Source organism: Phalacrocorax aristotelis, chromosome 2 (genome assembly GCF_949628215.1).
Source record: "Phalacrocorax aristotelis chromosome 2, bGulAri2.1, whole genome shotgun sequence".
NCBI lineage: Eukaryota > Metazoa > Chordata > Aves > Suliformes > Phalacrocoracidae > Phalacrocorax > Phalacrocorax aristotelis.
Window position 1 is genome coordinate 133,000,180 of NC_134277.1, and position 20,904 is coordinate 133,021,083.

Consider the following 20,904-nt stretch of genomic DNA (forward strand, 5'->3'; position numbering starts at 1 on the left):
ATTCAATAAAAATCTCCTTGTTCCTGCACTCATTCATACCTACACTCACACAGAGGACTCTCAAGAGTTAACTCATCTAATGGCAATAAAAGCCCTAAAATATTTACAGAAAGCATTTCAATTGTCTCGAATAATCCAAATCCTACAGAGACAAAGAGAAGTTAAGTATAAATATAAATTTAGAAAGCAATACTTACTGTTACTTGTTGGCTCAGGAAACCCAACATTCTGGCCGTTCCAGCTCTTGTTTTCTCCAAGCTGAAACAGGTAGAAAAAGACAAATAAGAAAGGGCAAATTACTCCTTAAACAGAACATTCATGTTTATAAATTTAGTTGAAAGATTCTAAAAAGGATGACTTCAGATTGCCATATCTGCTCACAAAACTTTGCTAATGCATCTTAATTTTTGTCTGAAATAGGTTATTTGAGGAATGTACCCTTCACGAATAAACATTAACAACTATTGCCTAACACTGAAATATAAATGTTTCCCCCAGGATTAGGCTCAACTCAATATGTTACCAAATCAGACTTAAATTCAAATGTTTTAAGCAGCTCTCAACTGAAAACATACACAGACAACAGAGAAATTACATTCTGAAACAAGAAGATCCTAATATCTGCCTATGAAAGAATGCATAAACACTACAAAGTACTTTGGGTGTAATTTAAAAATATTTACTTGCTAGGAATCCTTTTAGTTACTGAAGCGGAAGCAAAAAAAGATGGCAATTTTCCATTATTTTACTATATACATTTTTTTGAAGAAGCTAACTGTCTTCATATTAACTTTATTATGCTTAACACCTGGTATTACTCTGACACAGAAAAGGGAAGCAATTAACACAGAAGCTCAAAATAATGCCATTCCTGAAGCCCACACAGTAAATAAGATGGCAGTGTTCTAGATTTACATCTAAATGTGGATAAACAAGTCCAAGCTTCCTCATGACTTAGGAGCTATTGACAACCAGAGATGAATGTGAAACAAATGATCCTTTTCAGGGGGTTTGTAAACTAATAGAAAAACTCGCAGCAATGACATGACAAAGTTGTAATCATTTGCTCTGGAAGACAGGGTTGATTGGAAAGCAGAAGAGAAGTGAAGGAGGATCAGCCAGCTGAAATCTGCCTCTGCATCTCAGACGTTACATTAAAGCCGTTTAGATTACCATCATGTTGTAATGCAGACTACTAAATTATACGTTTTCCTTGGGAAAGAGGAGGGAAGAGCACACTATGCAAAGCAGCTATTCTCACTGTTTCCCTGCCTTTCCTCATCATGTACATCCCAATGTGGTTAGAGCCTAGGCAATGTGCAATAAAAATGGGAGATATTTAGTGGAAAGGGAAGACAGGTATTAGAGCTGCCTCTCAAACTGGTCACTCATTTCCATGCACTTTAATTTCATATAACCCTTTTTATTCATATTATGAAGCAGATAATACGTATATTGGAAAACATAGAAGACAACAGTTCTTCAAATGAATAAGCAATATGAAATCTATAAATATATTTGTATTTACTGCTGTCTGTCACAACAGCGTGGTTTTGTCATGAATCCATACTATGCATCCATAACATGATCTGAAAATCTGCATGAGCATGGTGCTACAATATGAGAAGAACATTTCCAACTCTCCTCATTCCTCTCTTTTTACTGTTTACCTTGATCGTGATATGGAATTTAATAAGAATTCGTCTATCAGTAAGTTATCTTTAGTGCTGCTGTCTCACATGAGTGCAGCCTACTCTGGTTTTCTTTTCTCTAAGAGAATAGAAGTGGCAAGAAGAAATGAAAAGATGGAAGCATGAAAAAATGAAGACATTACAACTCTCCATTCTGATCCACAAAGCTAAAATTCTGGCAGCTACAAGAAGTCTCCCAGGGCACTTTCAAATTGCTCTCCTCAGGGCTCTGCACAACCATTACTGACTTCTTCCAGGAATCTGATTGCCTCAGAATAGGGCAGAGCCTTTACTTTTTTACATCACCTTGATTACCTGTTTACCTGTGCTCTCATCAGCACCATGCATGGCTCTTTTTACACTCTTAATTAGTCTTCATTAAAACAATGAACACAGTCACATTTTATGCACCACAGTTAAGGAAAAAACACTGAATTTGGGTTGTTTTTTTTTAAGGCAGGAGGAAGGGGATGAAAGGACTCAGGGGCGAGGTGGCAGGAGAAAGAGAAGATTCCTTTTTTAAAAGCATCAAAAGCAACACAAGTGAAAATTGTCCATTTAGATGCCAACCTGATACATCAGCTAATCTACATTGGGCCCCATTTTGGATTCAAAGAGAGAAACAAGTATCTTCTTACAGTACATTTTTATTGTGCAATTTATATGGAAGCAATTTTGCAATGCTCAAATTGGTAGAGATCTAAAGGCTATTTTCCCTCTTCTCCAGCAGAGTTTAGTTTGAGAATGAAAATGCTTTCATCTACACAAACTAACTTGTGTATTTGCTTTAAATATGTTCATTCTGTTATATATAGAAGATAAAGCCAGATGTTCTAGATCATTTATGTCCTTAACCCCAACAAAGCTATAAAAATTTGTTCTATGATCTTGAATACTCCCACTACATAAAATTTGAGTAGTTCACATTTTTTGGATACAGTATCATGTTTGCTCATTGTGTTCAGAATAATATTAGGCCATTGTATGCTACTCTATCAATTCTAAGCTATCTACGTCTGCCAGTATGTAATTAAACAGCTTTTTTTGAAGACAATGCACTTGTAAGCAATAGTTTAATAAACATAGGGAAACAAAGCAGCAGTGCCCCTTTTTAGCCACTCAATTTTTTTTAAGGATTTCAGTGTAACCACAAGTTTCCACGGTGTAGAGCTCTCCAAAGCAACTATGTTTTGGTATTGATTTTTTCAGGCTTTATCTCTGAAAATCACTGAGTAAAAATAGTTCAGCCAATTTGAAATCCAAGAACGAAAACCTATGTTCTCCTACTAGAAAAAAAAGTTGACTTTTCTGTTCTGCTTTGTTTTTCAAAAAGCCTTTTGGCCAAACTGGCAGTGAAGAAAAAGTTGAAACTGGTAAAGTATCTTCTACAGCAGAAAAGTCTCAGCATTCTGGTGAAAATGAATTATCATTTGACTCTGTCACAAGCCTTTTTTAAAATGGCTATGACTGCATAGTGTGTTCTCACTAGGAACACCACCTGGCCTCCAAGTACTCTGTTTAGACTATCGCGCACTTGTATATGACTAAGACATATAGTGAAGAACATAGCGGAGGTGATTGTGAATAGCATGGAGCTGCTCCTCTTAAAGGACAGGGAAACAGCAGGAGGTGGAGCCAAGTAACCAGTATGGCATTTATCTTTTCCTGCCTAGGAGTATAGAACATATAGGACAGAGTCCCTTCCTATATATTTATCCAATATTCAGATTTATCATGTGGTCCCCAGAAAAGCCCAGCAGAACATTCTGCTGACCTGAGCTAGCTGGTGCAGCCACAGCAAACGTAAGCCATGATCAAAATATATACATGCAGTGACTCTGCATAAGACAGAAGCTGTTCAGAGTCCACAGCTTAGCCAAATACCTTACCAAATATCTCTTCAGGATACAAAAGGCAAAACCTTACAATTTTGGTTACAAAACCTTCCATCAATAAACTCAAGACAGGAGAGGAGTGTTAAGTTGCACATCACTAACATGGAAATACATGCCTGCAACACATACAAATTTAAAATGTAATTTCTTCTTTACAAAAAAAGATGACACACATTTTCCTTCTCAGTCATCAAACCTGAAAAGGCCATTATTTTTCTGGAATGCTTTTAGTGCATACACAACGGAATACAAACATTGACTACTACAACTACTTCATGTATGAAAATTAATAACATCATTCCTCTCAGTCCTCTCACGGATACCCAAAATGGAATCAAAGCAAGAAGCATGTTTATCCTGATCTGTAAGTAGAAATAGGCGAACACACCACTTTTGCACACACACTATCCTCTGGAACTATGTTTCTGTTCTTAATCACTCTTACAGGAGGAGGGGCTGCACTTACCACCAACTTTAGCTATAGAGTTGTAGCTAAATGAAGGCTGATCTCTGACAAGCAACCTCCTAAAACAGGGGGTGCACAAGTTTAAGCTCCTGTTCTGACTAAGCGACTAGCCGATACAGCTACGAAATCTAGCAAGGGTAAAATGTGGGCATCATAACAATTGGTTCTCACCTTTTCTGGCTGGTCTGGAAGAGGAGTGGAGGCTTTGTAACCCAGCTGTAGCAACATTGCTTCTGCTGCATTTCTTTTAGCTATTTTCTTGTTTGGGCCTGTTCCAGTAGTAATCTCATTGCCTACTTTTACCTTAAAAAGAAGACATTGATCATAATCACTATAAATGCCAGACTCCTTAATATCACCACGAAATAATCTTGCTGACATACCCACAACCGTCAGCTCTTTTGATGAAGATGCAATCTTGGAAAAGTAAGAATAGAGCAGAAGGGGACTACAATACTGCTTCACACAGAGGAGCTTGCTGAGATTTTTCAGAAGGTCCCCAAACTTGTACCAAAGAGGTACATTTTTTGTATCTCAGTGCACACACAGTTGTGTCTCTCTTCCACCAGCCTCTGTGCCAACCCCATTCTCCCTGCAGAACATCTCCCCCACTCTTAACACAGGAAGTGCTACAGGATCTGGACTCCCTTCATTCTTGTAGGAGTGGTGCCTGCAGCAGCTCCCCAGCATCATCAGGACAGTATCCAGAAAAACAGAAGCACAATGACCTAGAGATTAAAATAAGAATGGTTTCTAAAGAAAGATGAAAACCATTTTGCATTCCTCCTCCCCCTTTGTCACATTGCAAGGAACAGGGGCACTGGGGCTGCTTTCTTTTCTGCATTTACACCCGATTAGCTTTTACCAAAGTAGTCTTTGGAAAGGTTCCTTGTTGGACCTGTGGTCTGTACAAAGGGTTTCTGGCAAACAAGATGCCTTTCATAAAACTAGGAGAACTTAAAACCTCAAAATAAAGACAAATTATAGACAATGGATATCCATAAAGAGTAAGGCTCGAACTGATTCCTTGGTTTTGGTACCATTCTTGAACTCCTGAAGCTGTATGTGTCTGGTTTGTGATATTAGCACTGTCATTATCCAATATTCATAGCTCTTTGATAGCTGTGTTTCATTCTGTCCATTAAGCCATTTTATTTGCTAAATTTTCTCTTAAAATCATATGATATCTTAAAAGTGTGTTAAAAAAGGAAACCAAAATAAAATAAAAATAATAAAATAGCCAAGGTGATCTGAATAAAAGAAACCTTAGAGGTCAGACTGGACCTTTGACCACTTAGAGGTCAAAGACCAGAAACACTCTGGAAGGAGCGTTATAAGAATTATAAAAACAGGCATAAAACTGTTACTAGAAAATTAAATAAATTCTAAATATTGTTTAGTAATTTATGTTATTCAGTAATTATTCACGTTCCTCAAATTATCATGCATATATTTTCCTAAAATTTTTTATGTTTCTTTACTCAAATATCAATTAGTTCTACATACAAAGATATTGTAAATAAATAATAATGGTCATGAATATCTCTTCAAAGTACATATATAATTAAAAGTACATATATAATTAAACATATATAAATAAAAAAAGATTCACCTACCTAAGACAGAAATATTAATAATCTTGAAATAAAAACCTTATCTTCTATACAGTTCTGCAATTAGAAAATAGCCAATCTGCTACAAGTTTATGTGCAATAAAATTGAGGGACTTTAATGGGACAAGACAAAATGATAATTTATAACATAGCTCACAATAAATCAATGTGCTGCTATTTCTCAGACCCGTAAAACTGGTTTAGCTATTATTATAACCTCTATCAAGGATTAAAGGTCTGGCTACAAAGAGAAAGAGCTTTCTGAAATTAACTTTGGGAACAGAACACCAACTAATGTCATCAGAGGTTTTCTTCTGTTTATCTAGTCGTCAGGACAAGTAATTGGATCCATTTCATCACATCTAAACTTGCTCTTTGTGTGACAGATAAAAATGAACATATTATCTCTGGATATTTTACTTCCACATTCAATTAAATTAAATGAAAACATTGTTTAAGTAGTTTATACAAAGGCTTTTTATTCTGATAAGGTTTTTTGCATGTCATAATGAATCCACTGAGACATCCTGAAGGCGGGAGAAACAGCAGCACGATTTTAGTGTGAAAATATTATAAAAGGGTAAAAATGGGGCTACGGTGTTTAAAATTTTACATAATAAAGCAAGTGGTCTATGGAATCTCTTAGACTCTTTCCTTCACAAATGTTCCTACACAAGGGAATCTTCTATGTGTTCACTGCTTTTTTTTTTTTAAATTCAAACTAAAGATTTTACCATTATTGAGACTCCTCCAATGGAAAACCAGATTCTCAGCCCATCTTTCTAATACTGGACTGCATTACACAGTCCTCTCCTGATGCCTCACACAACCATCTCTAACTGTGGACTTCCCATGGGGTGTCTGAGCAAGGGAAAAGGGACGGTCTGTGATAGGATCACTGCTTTTCAAATACTTTCACACAGCATAAAAAGTTGGAAATCCAAGTTTATACTCATAAATCAGATTCTGTAACAAAAGGAACCCAATATCTTCTTTTGCTTCAGAGAGACAAATAATAAATTACCAAGAAAGACCACTGGGGTCCCAGGAAATGAAGATTGCTAGCCTTTCTTGGTAGACACGAAGGAGGGACTTAAAGATTTACGTGAAAACATAACTAATTTTCTGGAGGAGGAGGTGCTGGAACGTCATAAATTTTGTTTGTGATCAGAAGTGACAGTTTGGTGTGGTTTGTGGACAACAAGTCAAAACAAGTTCAGGTATGCTGTTCTGAATTGTTCCGGCACAAAATTGCCCGAGTGAAAACACAAGAGCAAAGAATTCTTTCCTGTTCCTAATCTTTCTTAACTTGCTGTTGTGCTATATAACACAATATCAATGGTTATATCAAACCTTTGTGAATGTTCTTCATTGAAAAATTAAAGAAATTAACGATCTACTGTTTCTGTATTAGGCCCATAGCCTTTAACTGGACCAGCTAAAAGATGCAATGGAATGTTTTTTTTGCGGTATTGCAGATACGAACAAAGCCACAAAGAAACTGAAAATCTGAAAGGAGGTCTTACAAGATTTACAACACTATTATTTTAAACCAAAATGCTTGGTAATACGGAGACATTTATATCCATATTTCAGAATACTTGTTTGTATTGCAATCCTCTGATCAAGAGTAGTAAAAAAAAAGTAAAAAAAATTTTTTTTCCAAAAGACAAGTACAAGTAAATAAATCATGAACCAACAGTGACATCAGGGATAAAGACAGAAACCATCAGGTGAAATAAAAATAAGAAGTGTATAAAAAAATGTAAAATCACTACAAGAAAAGCATCTAGAAGACGCATAACCTAATTGCCACTTGTTTCAACAAGAGAAAGAAGAAAGTTCAAACTTTCTGATGCTGTATTTCATAATCTTATATAACTGACCATAAAGCAACAAGCTAAACACAGACGGATCCGCTTCGTATTATGCCACCATTTTGCTTCAGTTTTAACATAACATAGCACGGGCATTATCTCTAACGTGACAACAGATGATACCTGCATAACAAACTCTCGACGGCGAGGCATTCCTCTCTCTGAAAGCAGAACATACTCTGGCTCCTTCTCCTTTTTAGCCTGTTGGATCTGTGCCAGACGACTGATGGGATTCATTCCTTGACCATATTCTGGTCCAGTCTAAAACAGGTTTAAAAGAAAGAACCATTACTTCAGCATATATCCATACAGCTATTATAGTGCTTCAATAAATTATTTACTAGGGTTAACTCTTCTTTAATACACCCTTTGAGAGAACAAGAAGTAAATTTCTTCCCATCTTCTGATCATGAGACAGAAGATAAGAATCCACAAGCTCAAAACCACGTTAAATAATATGCTCCTATTGCCTGCCACTGTTGCAGGTAGTGTGTATACCTAGCATCTCTAAGCTACTAATACCCTCATCTATCTATGGAGGTCCTATGGGGATGGATGAAACTTAGCAGATTCATCGATCAACTATATCTCATTGCCCTGTGTCTTTGACCCTTCCCCCCAATCCCTTAAAATAAGTTGCCACAACATTGGAACAAACAGTACGCTAAGAATAGGTAGAGACAAAAAAGATTCGCTGTATAACAAGGAAGCTGCCTCTCTCAGCCTTCCTTCTCAGCACTCCTGCCTTCCATCCTACAATGCAACTAAAGGTGCGGAAGGTTTACTCTGTTTGCGTGTCACAGGAATTCACCCTCAGAATACTTTTATGTAGTGAAGGTAGAAAAGACAGAGGAATATCTCCAATAGCTAGAAGTGTTGTGAATTGTGAGCCAACCAAAAGTATTTCAAATACTTAACAGACAATAATCCTCACAATAAGATGTCAAAATGTATGGTTGGTGGGGGAACTGATCTGATGGGGGGGAAAAGGGACTGAGAAACTGGTCTGTCCAAGATTACACAGACAGGTGGAAATCGACAGTCCTTACAAACTATCTAGTTCTGAAATCCTTTTAATACATTATTGGTCACATGGCAAATGCTCTTTCAAAGCAAACAGCTATGAAAATATTTGTTTGTAGATCTTCAGGGAACGAAATTAAGACCTAAAAATATTTCTCTGAAGTCATATTTAACTGATTTATATACCATAACACAAAAAATGAACTTGCAAATGTAAATGGCATCTGAATGTAGGACCGTCTTTATGTTATTGAGAAATTTCCTTTTCATGAAACCATTTGCAGGATGGCAGATCATCAGCAGTCATGCTTGTTTGAGCTTTTCAAATAAGAATTCAAAGAGATTTCAGCGACTGAAGGCAAAGACCAGAGAAGGATATTATATTAAGAAAGCTGCGCAGCAGATCCTTCATAGCCTAACTGCTGAAGCTGTTAGAGAAGATGTAGGTGAAAGAATTAAGACAATGTCATGCACAAGGACAGCTGTGTGGGCAAGGAGCCAGGCAGAGACAAAATGCAGAGCAGGCTAAATAAAGTGCAGGCCATAAGATATAGCCTCATAAATATATATATATGAATAAAAAGAAGTTACTGTTGTTACTTTTTTGATGCTCAGAACGTGTAGGTTAAGTTAAAAAAAATGGGTATACTGAAAGCATTTCTGAAGTTTGGGTATTCAAACAATAAAAACCTTCTACATATCCAGGTTATTTTGACTATTAACATCTCTTTCTAACACGGCCATCTTTGGATAATTCTATTTAAGACTGTAATGTAAATGGTACATAGCAATATAGGATATTTTTACATTATTATACCCTGAGCATCTTTCTTGAGAAAAACTTTCCAAAGTGAGACAGTCAGAGCCAATCCCTTTTCAGATATTCAGCTTTAAAGCTGCATTAATGCTGATGGGTTTCCATTACATAATTTTTTAAATTTGAGAATTAGATCCCCAGAATTTCAGTAGGAGACAGGTATCTAATTAACTGAGGCTTGTTTTTTTTTTTTTAAAAAAAAACTTATTTTGTTTTAAAGGCAAATGAAAAGAGGAAGATGATGAAGTAAGTCCTTTGTACACTTTTCAAACTCAGTTTTGCACTCTCCAAAGTATTTTTTTATTCTAGATGGCTTTTCTGTTGGCTGCTCCTATAGAACTCTGCACTCGGCATACTGAGTATACGGATTTCTAATGGTCATACTTCAGTAAAGTAAGTACTGATCTACATATTTTTACAATTTATCAATGTAACATTCAATAACGGTTCAGTTCAAGCCATACTGCTATAATGCTGTCCAGCCTAACACAATGCAAGCTATGGACATAACATAATTGAGAAAAACTGAAGATTTTTCTTTTTTCTTTTTTTTTTTTTTAAACAAGAATCAAATACAGAAAAAGAGATGAAATTTAGGTCCTAAAACTGTATTCTGAAGCACAGGTTTTGGACATGAAGGTTTCCTGGTTTTTTGTGCAATTCTAGTCTTAAGGTTCCTGATCTGCATAGTATGGGGCAAAAGTGACTGTAACACCAGAGGGAAAGTGAACAACTCTAATGTTATTTACAGCAACCTAAAATGAGTATGAAAGGCTACCAATGTGTGCTTACATATACCTAACTGACTATCCAACATGCCAGACGAGAATATCATGTAGGAAGAGCTTAACCACTTCCTCACAAAATAATACTTCCTAAAATAAAATGAAAAGTAGCAGATTTTGGCCCCTTCCAAAGCCTTGTTTTCTGCACTTGTCACCACTCAGATGAAAAGTTAATCTGATTAGCTGTTCAGTGCTGAGACTAGGTAGTGATGCTTCATAAATACATGGACACTCTGTGGCTGCTTTTGTTAGATCATTTGGAAGACTAATTACTTTAGATGACCCTTTGATTTTGTATGAATTTATGATGAGCAGACAAACCCAGGCTAGTCATCGTAGGCTGACTGAATTGTAGAAGTAGCAATAAATCCGCTGCCACCAGGAATAAAAGCACGATTTAAGAAGCTTGAGCTCACAAGAATCCAGAGCCTATAAGGGAAGACTCATCAGTGCAGCAAGAAACGTATTAATTAATATCTCTCAGACAGGGCACATTTTCATGGAGGGATGGTTCAAAGTCCCCAGGTCCCCCACGGGCTGCTCTCCAGTCATTTTCCTATCTGCATTTGAGAACTACAGAGCCTTATCAAACACAGGCACATGGAAGAAAAAAAAGTATTGTCCTTTGGTGCTTGACAAGTGACACACTAGGCTGAGATGTCAACATACTCTTGGCCTTCTTTCAAATCTTTCAAAAATCAAAACAAATTGAAGCTGAAGCTAAAAAACTCCTGAATTTATCTCCACAAGGGGAGGGAGCTGGACTGTGCACCATTTCCCCCTATATCTACTATTTCATGTATCTCTCTCCCTCTTCAAACTGGGGAGGGAGGAAAGACCAGGGAGAGAACCATTTCCCCGTATATGCTAGCAGGGCCTCCCAGAGGAGATGATGCTAAAAATTCACATGGCTGTACAGAGCTGCTTGGAGGTTTTGATCCTCCACTAGACTTGAACCAAACCTCTGAAGACTTCAGTGATGTGAGCTCAGTTCTTAAACTGAGTGCCTTGCAAGGCATTTTGTTTGAGAATTTCACCGCACACTCAGAATTTAAAAAAGCAGGGGCGTATTAGCACAGGCAAACAAGTAACAGTATCAACACAAAATGACAAATAAGCCTTTACTGATTTAAAATCTGAGTAACTCTGATACTTTCTGAGCAAACATTCTTACTTCTGTCAAAGGCAGACACATACCTTCAATATTGTTTTTGGACGTTTTTTAAAGTAAAGTTTTGGCTTTTCAATCACAGGAAGAGGAGGAAGTTTCTTAAGTTCTTGTAGGACAGCCATTGCAGCACGTTTCTTTGACAGTTTCTTACTGTTGCCTTCTCCTTCTGCAGTGAATTCTCCTACTGTAACTCGTGTAACAAAGCTCTTCATGTGAGGAGGTCCACTTTCTTTAATCACCTTTTAAGCAAAAGTAACATTGAGTCAAATCACCCTACAAGACTATAACTTAATATTTGTACCTCTACAATGCACTGACAACTAATGCAGTTTTCCTTCTAACTGAAGGCTTTAGATGGGTTTTCATAAAATCTGGACAAGTATTAATGACAGTACCAGGTTTGAGGACAGAAAATTAAGGCTAAAGAGTTAAAGCAAATCTAACAATCATATTCAGTGTTTCACAGAAAATACAGTAGACCTATATTTTCAAAAAGATTTATACAATAACACGATACACAAGAATAATGCATATTTAAACCAAGGCTGCTGGTTTTTGTCTTGCAAGGTGCTTCACGTACTAACGAAATTAAATTCATGAAGGTCCACTAGGCTTTGGCTATTTCTTTACATAAAACACCTTCAAAACTATATCTATATGGCATCACTTCAACCCATTTGTAATTTTTTTCTATTAATATATTTTTTCTATTAATACATTTTTCTATTAAAAATGTAGGATGTTCATGCATGGTCCCAAACTTGAGTCTTAAAGGCCCGTATTTTTACGCTGTCCTAGCTACAGGCAGCATGCCTGCTCTCAACTCTTACCTTGCCAGAGAACACAACTCAGAGCGATATCCCGTACATTTGAAAGGGTGCCACAGCATTGCCACCACAAGTCTCAGCTGTCCCTCCCAACCGTAAGGGCCATCATAACTCACACAAAAGCCAACCAGTTCTGAAAAGTTTAATTTATTCATTCCCTTCCAAACATATTCAGGAGGACAAAGAGAAAATCCATTTCAAGGATTTCTTCACTATTAAAAGTTAAAATAATATGGAAAAAAATGAAATTCTGAATGCTGTTCCTTCTTTTAGCTCTTTTTCTGTCTTCATTTTTACATGCATACACGTCTCCTCTTAGAAGACCATACTGTTGGGATGCATTCACTAACAAATCACAGCACTGCAAGTGCTAAGGTAGCCATCTCTTCACGTATGTGCCATTTACTGGTCTGGATAATGCCTATGAGGAATTAGAGACCTTATTTGGGAAAAGCTTCAGTTATTTTGTTTGATGGGTGGAAGCAGCTGCCTAATTTAATCTTTGTTACATGCGTATAAGAAGACATTAGAGCATCTGACAGACACCTCTTCGTATTATCTTCAAAATCAATACAAATACGTATTTTTTCAGTAGGTGCAATTACATCAAACTGTTTGTTGAAGAAGTATAATGCCTGATTGCAAGGGAACTGAGGTAAAGGTGCTAGGGACTTCTTGGTGTAATAACTAAATTTTTAATGGGCTGAAACCTTCAACCTTAATATTATTACAACATGTTTTGTATTAAAGTTCTTTTTATCAAGGTCACGTCCCTTGCATTATTTAGTTTTGCTGTTACACTGTAATGAGGTCTCCTTAGGCTTGTATTTCTTTTTTAAGCTCTCTTCTGTGGCAGCTTCACCCAGCAAATACAATTATCACAGCATACACATCAATAAAAAGACACAAAATGAAAATTAACAGACAACTTTGTCCGCATTTTCCCAGAATAAGACGACATCTGTGCCAGCATGCGATATTTCTGTTGCAGTCCAGGAGTGTTCCTACTCTAAGATTCCAGGTAATTTCGGAAGGCTTTTCAAGATTGCCTCCCTTGAAAGCTGCCCACTAGTGCTTCGCTGCATGAGAAGGCAGCAGCGCTTTCGAGGCACTGACCCACGCTGAGCCACGGGAAGCTGCGCTGCCTGCACCAGAGCAGGGACGAGCCCAGCGCCGGGATCTCCCGCTCGCAGGCGCAGTTGGCTTCGTATCAGTGCTGAACACTCTCACTGCACTGCCGTGTTTCCCACTCTGTTTTAAAGGTGTATCTTAATCGTCCCTGTACATTGCTATCCAAGTATTACAACACATTGGCTGTAAATCATGGCTAAGTTAACCTTACAAAGGTCCTTAATCTTTATGTGGTCTTACTAATACCATTATATAGATGTTTCTACTTACATGTAATATAACGCATTAATAAAATATACAAGAATGTCTATACTGACCAGATGAAAAAGGACAAAATAACTTGCTTAAGAAATATAATTGCTGAGTTCCTAAAATATTAGTTTTATGTAAGTTTTCTCATATATACATATGCACACAAATACAAATGTATGAAAAAGAATGTTAATACAAAACCAAATTATATTTTTATATACATGAAAATATATTTCTTAATACAAAACTAACGTATTCCGTTGTGTTTTTCATCTTTTAAACTTTTAAGTATGTGACACAAGGTAAATAATTGCCTGGAAAATGTTCAGAACTGTTTCTTTGTTAGTGTTCAAATGAAAAAAAGTCAGTGTTGTCAATGGAATGAACCCCATAGGATTCAGATGGGATCCGGATCAAGCTAAACATCCAAATTTGGTAATTTAGCAAAAAAAATATTTAGCTAACAACATTTTTGGTTAACCCCAGATTTAAGATCTTTTTACTCCATATGATTTCGAACAGTTGTGCTATAAGCCTAGGGACAGAAAACACTAAAAAGAAATTCAGCCTTTGCTATCCAAGAACACTATATGCATTAGTACATTAAACTATTTCCTCAGTTGAAAGATACGACCCGTGGACCAAATCATGGCTAATTTAAAGCTGAGAATTTGATTAAGGGTGACAGTTCAATACACTTTTCTTTTTTCTGTTCCACTGATTTAAAGAATAACTCCAGCAAGAGAAAACACATGGGGCCAAAACACACCTAAGGTCAAGTTACATCAAGAGTGAATTTGGCTCAACTTAATGAATCATGCTGACAAATGAAAAACAGCAGTACAATTACAATGAAGGAGCAACACTGCTTCAGTTATTAATGAGACTGCAGGTAGAAAATTCAAAAGATTACGACAAGATTAAATGGACATAAAAATAATAGATGAGACAAAAAGCAGATCAACAAAAACATGTCACCTACATCCATGGTTATTTAGAAATTTTAAAATACCAACATATCTCCATGTGCTTGTGTGGGCAGACATATCAGGTTTCCCCAGCTTAAAAAAGAGAGAAAAAAAAGTCTGGATATTTTATTAAAACTGGAATGAGGAAGGGCGACCATCATACAAAACTTGAACGAGAGCTACTCAGTATGTCAATCACCCAATCTGAAAGCCTTAATCCCCAGGGTGAGCAGGAGCCAGATGGGCATGAAACTTCCCACTAAGAACTTGCTCAGTCTCTCAGAGACAGCAATTTCATCTGTTCCTGCTTCAAAATACAGAATCGCTGCCTCACTGTGCTAAGACTGGGACACAAGAAACTGCAACTGTTTTTCCCAGCAGAACACTGGATGGGGATGAGGGGCACAAAATTTGCCTGTTCAGGCACTCTACCCTTTCACTCCTGATATTGAGGATGAAAAAAAATGTATTATTGTATTTGCTATTCTAAAGAAAGAACACTCCAATACAAAGAAAAATACTGAAAATAAAATCATGATCTGAAACACCCCAGCATGTTCTAATACCTGAAGCTGTTGACCCCAGTTATGTCTTCTAGGCTCACCCAACTCCTTACTGACAAGTCAGAAATAAAAAACATATATGTTGCACAAGAACCAAAAAAAGCAAGATTTAAGCCTACTGTCAAGGAGCAAATAAGAAGCAAAACGACCATTGTAGAGCTATTCTAACAATTCCTACAGCAATCAGGTTTGATCCCTCCTTAAAAATTGTTCACGGAGAGTCCCACAAATGCCTTAGAAGAGTTGCATTTTGACTTAGCAGTTGATGTCTAAAGGTTAGCTAAGGAGGCACCAGTGAGAAGTATGGAGTAAAACTCAGAATCATAGAATCATTAAGGTTGGAAAAGACCACTAAGATCATCAAGTCCAGCCGTCAACCAAACACCACCATGCCTCCTAAACCATGTCACAAAGTGCCATGTCTACTCGTCTTTTAAATACCTCCAGGGATGGTGACTCCACCACCTCTCTGGGCAGCCTGGTCCAATGCTTGAGAACCCTTTTTCCTAACACCCAATCTAAACCTCCTTTGGTGCAACTTGAGGCCATTTCCTCTTGTTCTATCACTTCTTACCTGGGAGAAGAGACCAACACCCACCTCACTACAACCTCCTCTCAGGTAGTTGTAGAGAGCGATAAGGTCTCCCGTCAGCCTCCTTTTCTCCAGGCTAAACGATGACAGTTCCCTCAGCCACTCCTCATAAGACTTGTTCTCCAGACCCTTCACCAGCTTCATTGCCCTTCTCTGGACACAGTCCAGCACCTCAATGTCCCTCTTGTACTGAGGGGCCCAAAACTGAACACAGGATTCGAGGTGCAGCCTCACCAGTGCTGAGTACAGGGGCACGATCACCTCCCTGCTCCTGCTGGCCACACTATTCCTGATACAAGCCAGGATGCTGTTGGCCTTCTTGGCCACCTGGGCACACTGCTGGCTCATGTTCAGCCAGCTGTCAACCAGCACCCCCAGGTCCTTTTCTGCTGGGCAGCTTGTTCTTTGTTTGAACTGAATGCTTTTATTTTAGTTAATTATTTAATAGATAGAAACCCTTTAAAACTCATCCTAAAGTTCCTAGGCAACTAAAACTAGCCATATTACATAAATCAGGATAGGCAGAAGAAATCCACAGGGTTCTGCATGCTCTCCCTATTTTCCACCCCTTGTGCAATTCTGAGGACACGTTTATATAGAACTTTGCATATCTTTACCACCATTACTTAGTTGCATAACACAGCACTGTTGGAACATTGGCTAAAGCTTCATCAGATGAAGAAAAGGCAGATCATTTTATAGCTATTGCACAAAAAAAAAAAACCAAAAGCAGAGAAATCTTTGATGCCTGCCTGGAATAACACAAAACCATTTGTAAATAAAATCCTATTAGAAATATCAGATCCTGGGGATTACCCATAATTGCTTAGCAGTTTTATTGAAATATAAGCCAGTACCAAGTTCAATCAAAAGTCTATTTAAGAATGTCACCTATACTTAGAATTAAAGGCAGGAAATAACACAAAAGCTGTCAGGAGAGCAAGAAACTGTCTTTTTTCCATGTTGTTAACATTCTTTGGCAAGTGACACATTACACTTTTCCTGTACTAAGTATCTCTGCCTTCATTCTCTCCTTACCAAATGCTCTGCCTTAAATAAGCTGAACACAGGAATGAAGTTAAGATGATATTCAAAGCACTATGTGGCTTTTCTTTCCAACCTCCAGGCTATTCTGTGACCCAAGACCGTTCCTCTCCTTGTATTTTAGTGTATTGATTTGTATGGAACTATTCCAAATACTTTTAAATACTTAAGGTAGAAAATTATGTGTGAAAACTAAAATGTTAAATATGAGCTTCCTTTTTGAAACACAGGCATGTTTCCATTATGTCTAATCTTTTATAAGAGTTATGTTCTTTCCATGTAGTTGCAAACTGATACACCAACACCACCAGACACCCCAGTCTTATCCTCCAGATTTTACACCCTCTTAACTTTGGAATCGGTCCATATTACATAGACCACATATACAAAGCACGTACGCGTTTGTTATACTGAGGAATTCCTTAGTCAAAAATAATATTCTTTGTCTTTGGCTCTCTTATGTATCGTCTGAGAGATTTCTCAGATTTCTAAGAAGGTCCAAACAGTTGATTTCACATTGGCCAGTTCATGGATATGGACCAAACTTGTCAGTAAACTGCACACAGCATACTGTAAGGCATGCCATGGCATTATTTATTTTTTTGGCATGCAAATATGTGCCTATACTTCAAAAGGAAAAAGCACTGGAGAAAATAACCATCACCTGTATAGGCACTACCCACACCCTTCATATACACTCAGTTTAAATATAAAACAAAAAGCAGAAAATTAAAACTTTAGAGAGCCACTTCTATTAGCATTTTAGGGGAAAAAGAAAAAGGTGGTGGTGGCGGGGAAACCCAGCTTGAAAGTCTGGTGGTTCCTACTTCAACAATGTTAGATTTTTACAACCAGCTTGTGTAAGAACTTTCTCATTGGAAAAGCTTTCCTGTTACTATCACTCATTCTCCCATAGTTAGTTCATTGATAGCATTGGAGCTATTCCAAATATTCTTTATTACTTAAGGTAAACAAAGGTGTCAGAAACAGGTTCATAGATAAAATCATATGCAATGAGAAAAAAATCATGAAGGCCTAAGTAGAGATAGATAAGGAGTCAATGTGGATGATAAAGAGATACTCATGACTTTCTGAAAACAGCGCAACAGATGCCAAGTGTCTCAATGGGAACTTTTGTAGTACATGAACGTGTACAGTTAAAGCAAAGACTTTGGCTGACTGTCTTGAAGACTATTTCAAATCAGATTGAGCGTGGCTACTGACTCTAATCCCACAGCACTACACAGAGGGATACCTGAACTGTCTTTCTGCCATCTACTTGTTTGCAACCAAGTATTAGGTCTCTAATACTTCTGAAAGAGCATCTAATCTAATAGTAATAACTCAGTGTCTTAGACTCTAATACACTACCAATTTTTTAATTTATAATTTGACTGAATTTAAACTATATTCATAAATTATTAATGCTATTGACTGTGTTGAGTTTTAGTGGCACTTGTTTTTAATACGTTCTTAGCAAACATATCCATATGTAACACATACCTCAAAACTGACAGGTATATTGCGCTTCAAAGCAATTTCAAACACTACACTGATCTCAGACTTGTTTGCATCTTTATCTTCTTCTGATTCTTTTCCTGTTTCTCCATTCTGAAAGCGAAGAGTACATAATCATATTACAATTTTTAGAAGATAAAAAAATATAATATGCTTCTCCCCGATTTCTCAAAGACTTTTGAGTTCTCCTGTCATGCTGTAAATCAGCATTTGTACATCCGTCTCAGCACCCCATTATCAGACAGCTGCTGACCGTGAAGCCATATATAATGCACTTACGCTTCATAACAAAGGCACACACACACGTTAATTTATAAATTAATGATAGATGGCAAAATAACTTCCGTGGATTTTAGTCTTATTAATGACACAGATAATAATCATCTGAATACACACTTCTTGTGTCGAACATGAGGACCAAACAGATCCTTTGACCTGTTTCTCAGTCTCTCTGTGGGTACCCCTTCCAAGCAAGGAAGAAGTCTTCTGTACTTCTTGGACAGTACAGAAGACTCTACTTCTCTCAGAAGAAATTCAGTGAATCACTCCCACATTTTGGCTGGGTCACCAGGTTACAGGTGTCCTCAGCAGGTCCAGCTGGTACATGGCCCCTGCAACAACTTCCCTCTGGGAGTTATGACCAGTGTGAAAAGGTAGCGACAGAGAACAGCTTGCTCAACACGGAACATTATTTATTTATCCATAGGAACATAACAAACAGAGAGACTAAGAGATAAAACAACAAAAGGCACATGCAAACATTATCCTGCCTAAAATTCAGCTTTGCTTCACACTTCAGGTAAGTCTTATTTTTCTCAGATAACCACCAGCATGGGGATCAGTCAAAGAATTATCAACTTCTGCAACTGCTACCTTTTGGTGTTTGTCCCCCAGGCCACATCTTCCTTAGTTCTCAGAGGTTTCACTTTCAGCTACTTTCACACTGCAAAGCCCTGAATGTTTCAAACTGGGATCTCTCAACAACCACGTAACCTTGGCCAGGGTCCTAATTTTTTATTAGTGGAGGTAAAGATCAAAGAAACTTGGGCTGAGTTAGGTGGATTCCTGCAGAGTTCCCATCTTACATAACAAAGTCTGATCTAAATCTTGAGCCATGAGCATAGCTAAAAAATCCAGATACTTAAGTCATAAAATAACACCAAAAAAGCATTAGGTTCTTCACATTAGCAACAAAATTTACCAATCTTTTATCTACCATTTGTTAATTCTTAATATATTAATCTTTAAGATAATGCAAGACCAAAAATGCAGCCATCAGCTACAGCATGCAGACTTGGAGCATTTTTAGTCTCAATAAATGGTTGCAAAAGTTTGAGTCTGAAAAAGCAGTTTACATCCCTGACATTGATCTGGAGCCAAATACAAAACAAAAATGTATAAAGTTTATAGAATCTGCTGAAAATAAAGGGTACAGTGCAAAGCAGTAACAGGGGTAGTTAGAATGAAATTACGTAGGATCTCTAGCTCATTTCATATAATGAAATGTAAAGTACCACGGAAATCAAGAATGTAGGTCATTATTTTCCGGATAGGCAAAGCATTGATTCAGTGAAGGCCTTTGGTTCAGTGAGAAAGATCAACTGAACAGAGTTAAAAGGACAATATTTAAAAGTAAAAATATATTTTGGGGATATAAAGAATATCAAACATAACGAGCGGGGTACTACTCTTCTGTAAAAAGCCTTAGGGAGAATCTTACTCAGTATTGTAGTCAATTAAGTTTGCACTTTATAAAGGGCGCTGATAACCTGAAAAGCTGACAAAAAAGCCACAAGAATGAACTATTGATTAGAAACAACAACTTTACACTGAGAAACTATGGAAACAATCAGTTCTATAGAACATTTCAAAATTACTTCAGCATAATCTGTAAATGTATATTGGGGAGAGATTTTTATATCTGTTTGTTACATTTAGCAAAGATAAGAAAATACCAATTAGATAGAAGATGAAACTAAGCGAATTTAGAAGAAATACCTTGCAAATTATCTTTGAAATGGGGAATAATCACTCACTGGCATAATTTACATAAAATAATATAAAATCTACTGGACTGTCACCAAGCCTTTCAGTGAAGAATGTTTAGCTTTTCTAGCTATTCTTTACCTTAACCAGATATGTAGTCTAATATAGAAATTACTGCCTAAAATTTCATGATTAATACAAACACATAGGGCCAGAAAATCCCCGATTGTCCCTTCTGCCCTTACAACTTAACTCCTTGCATGTTTTTCCACCAAACACAGTAAAGATCCTAACCATAAATGGAGAATACAGAAGATCATAGACTTTAAGGCTTAGACCTTAGTACTGAACAATAGTTTCAAGTCTTAGTCATATGACTTCCCTAAGGAAGATAACATATGTTCAGGAGTGTCTCAAGTACTTTGGATTTAAATTTGATCCTCATTCCACAACTGTCACTTTAATTGTAAGGGCTTTCTTAGCCTCACATCTATGAGACAGCAGAGGTGCTTTGGCAGACACACAATAGCTCTTTTATGAAAGCAGGTTCACATTCACCTGTAACCCTGCCCTGTTTGCTGATTGCTTCTTGTTTCTGCTCACCTTATGCTCTTCTACACATTTGCGCAATGAAGTATTAAGATGACAGTACTCCTCTTCAGTCATCTAATACGGATAAAAGATT

At 37.2% G+C, this 20,904-nt stretch overlaps 1 protein-coding gene across 6 annotated transcripts in view; it reads right to left on the reverse strand.

Moving 5' to 3' along the window:
• The window catches only part of STAU2 (staufen double-stranded RNA binding protein 2), a 178,947-nt gene that overhangs the window by 97,749 nt on the left and 60,294 nt on the right, over positions 1-20,904 (reverse strand). For all 6 annotated transcript variants that reach the window (XM_075085253.1, XM_075085250.1, XM_075085252.1 and 3 more), the window contains exons 7-11: positions 18,219-18,326; positions 11,365-11,577; positions 7,666-7,803; positions 4,224-4,355; positions 198-258 (exon numbers count right to left, since the gene is read on the reverse strand). In XM_075085253.1, coding sequence (XP_074941354.1) covers positions 198-258; positions 4,224-4,355; positions 7,666-7,803; positions 11,365-11,577; positions 18,219-18,326 — 652 coding nt within the window. The remainder of the gene's footprint in view (positions 1-197; positions 259-4,223; positions 4,356-7,665; positions 7,804-11,364; positions 11,578-18,218; positions 18,327-20,904) is intronic.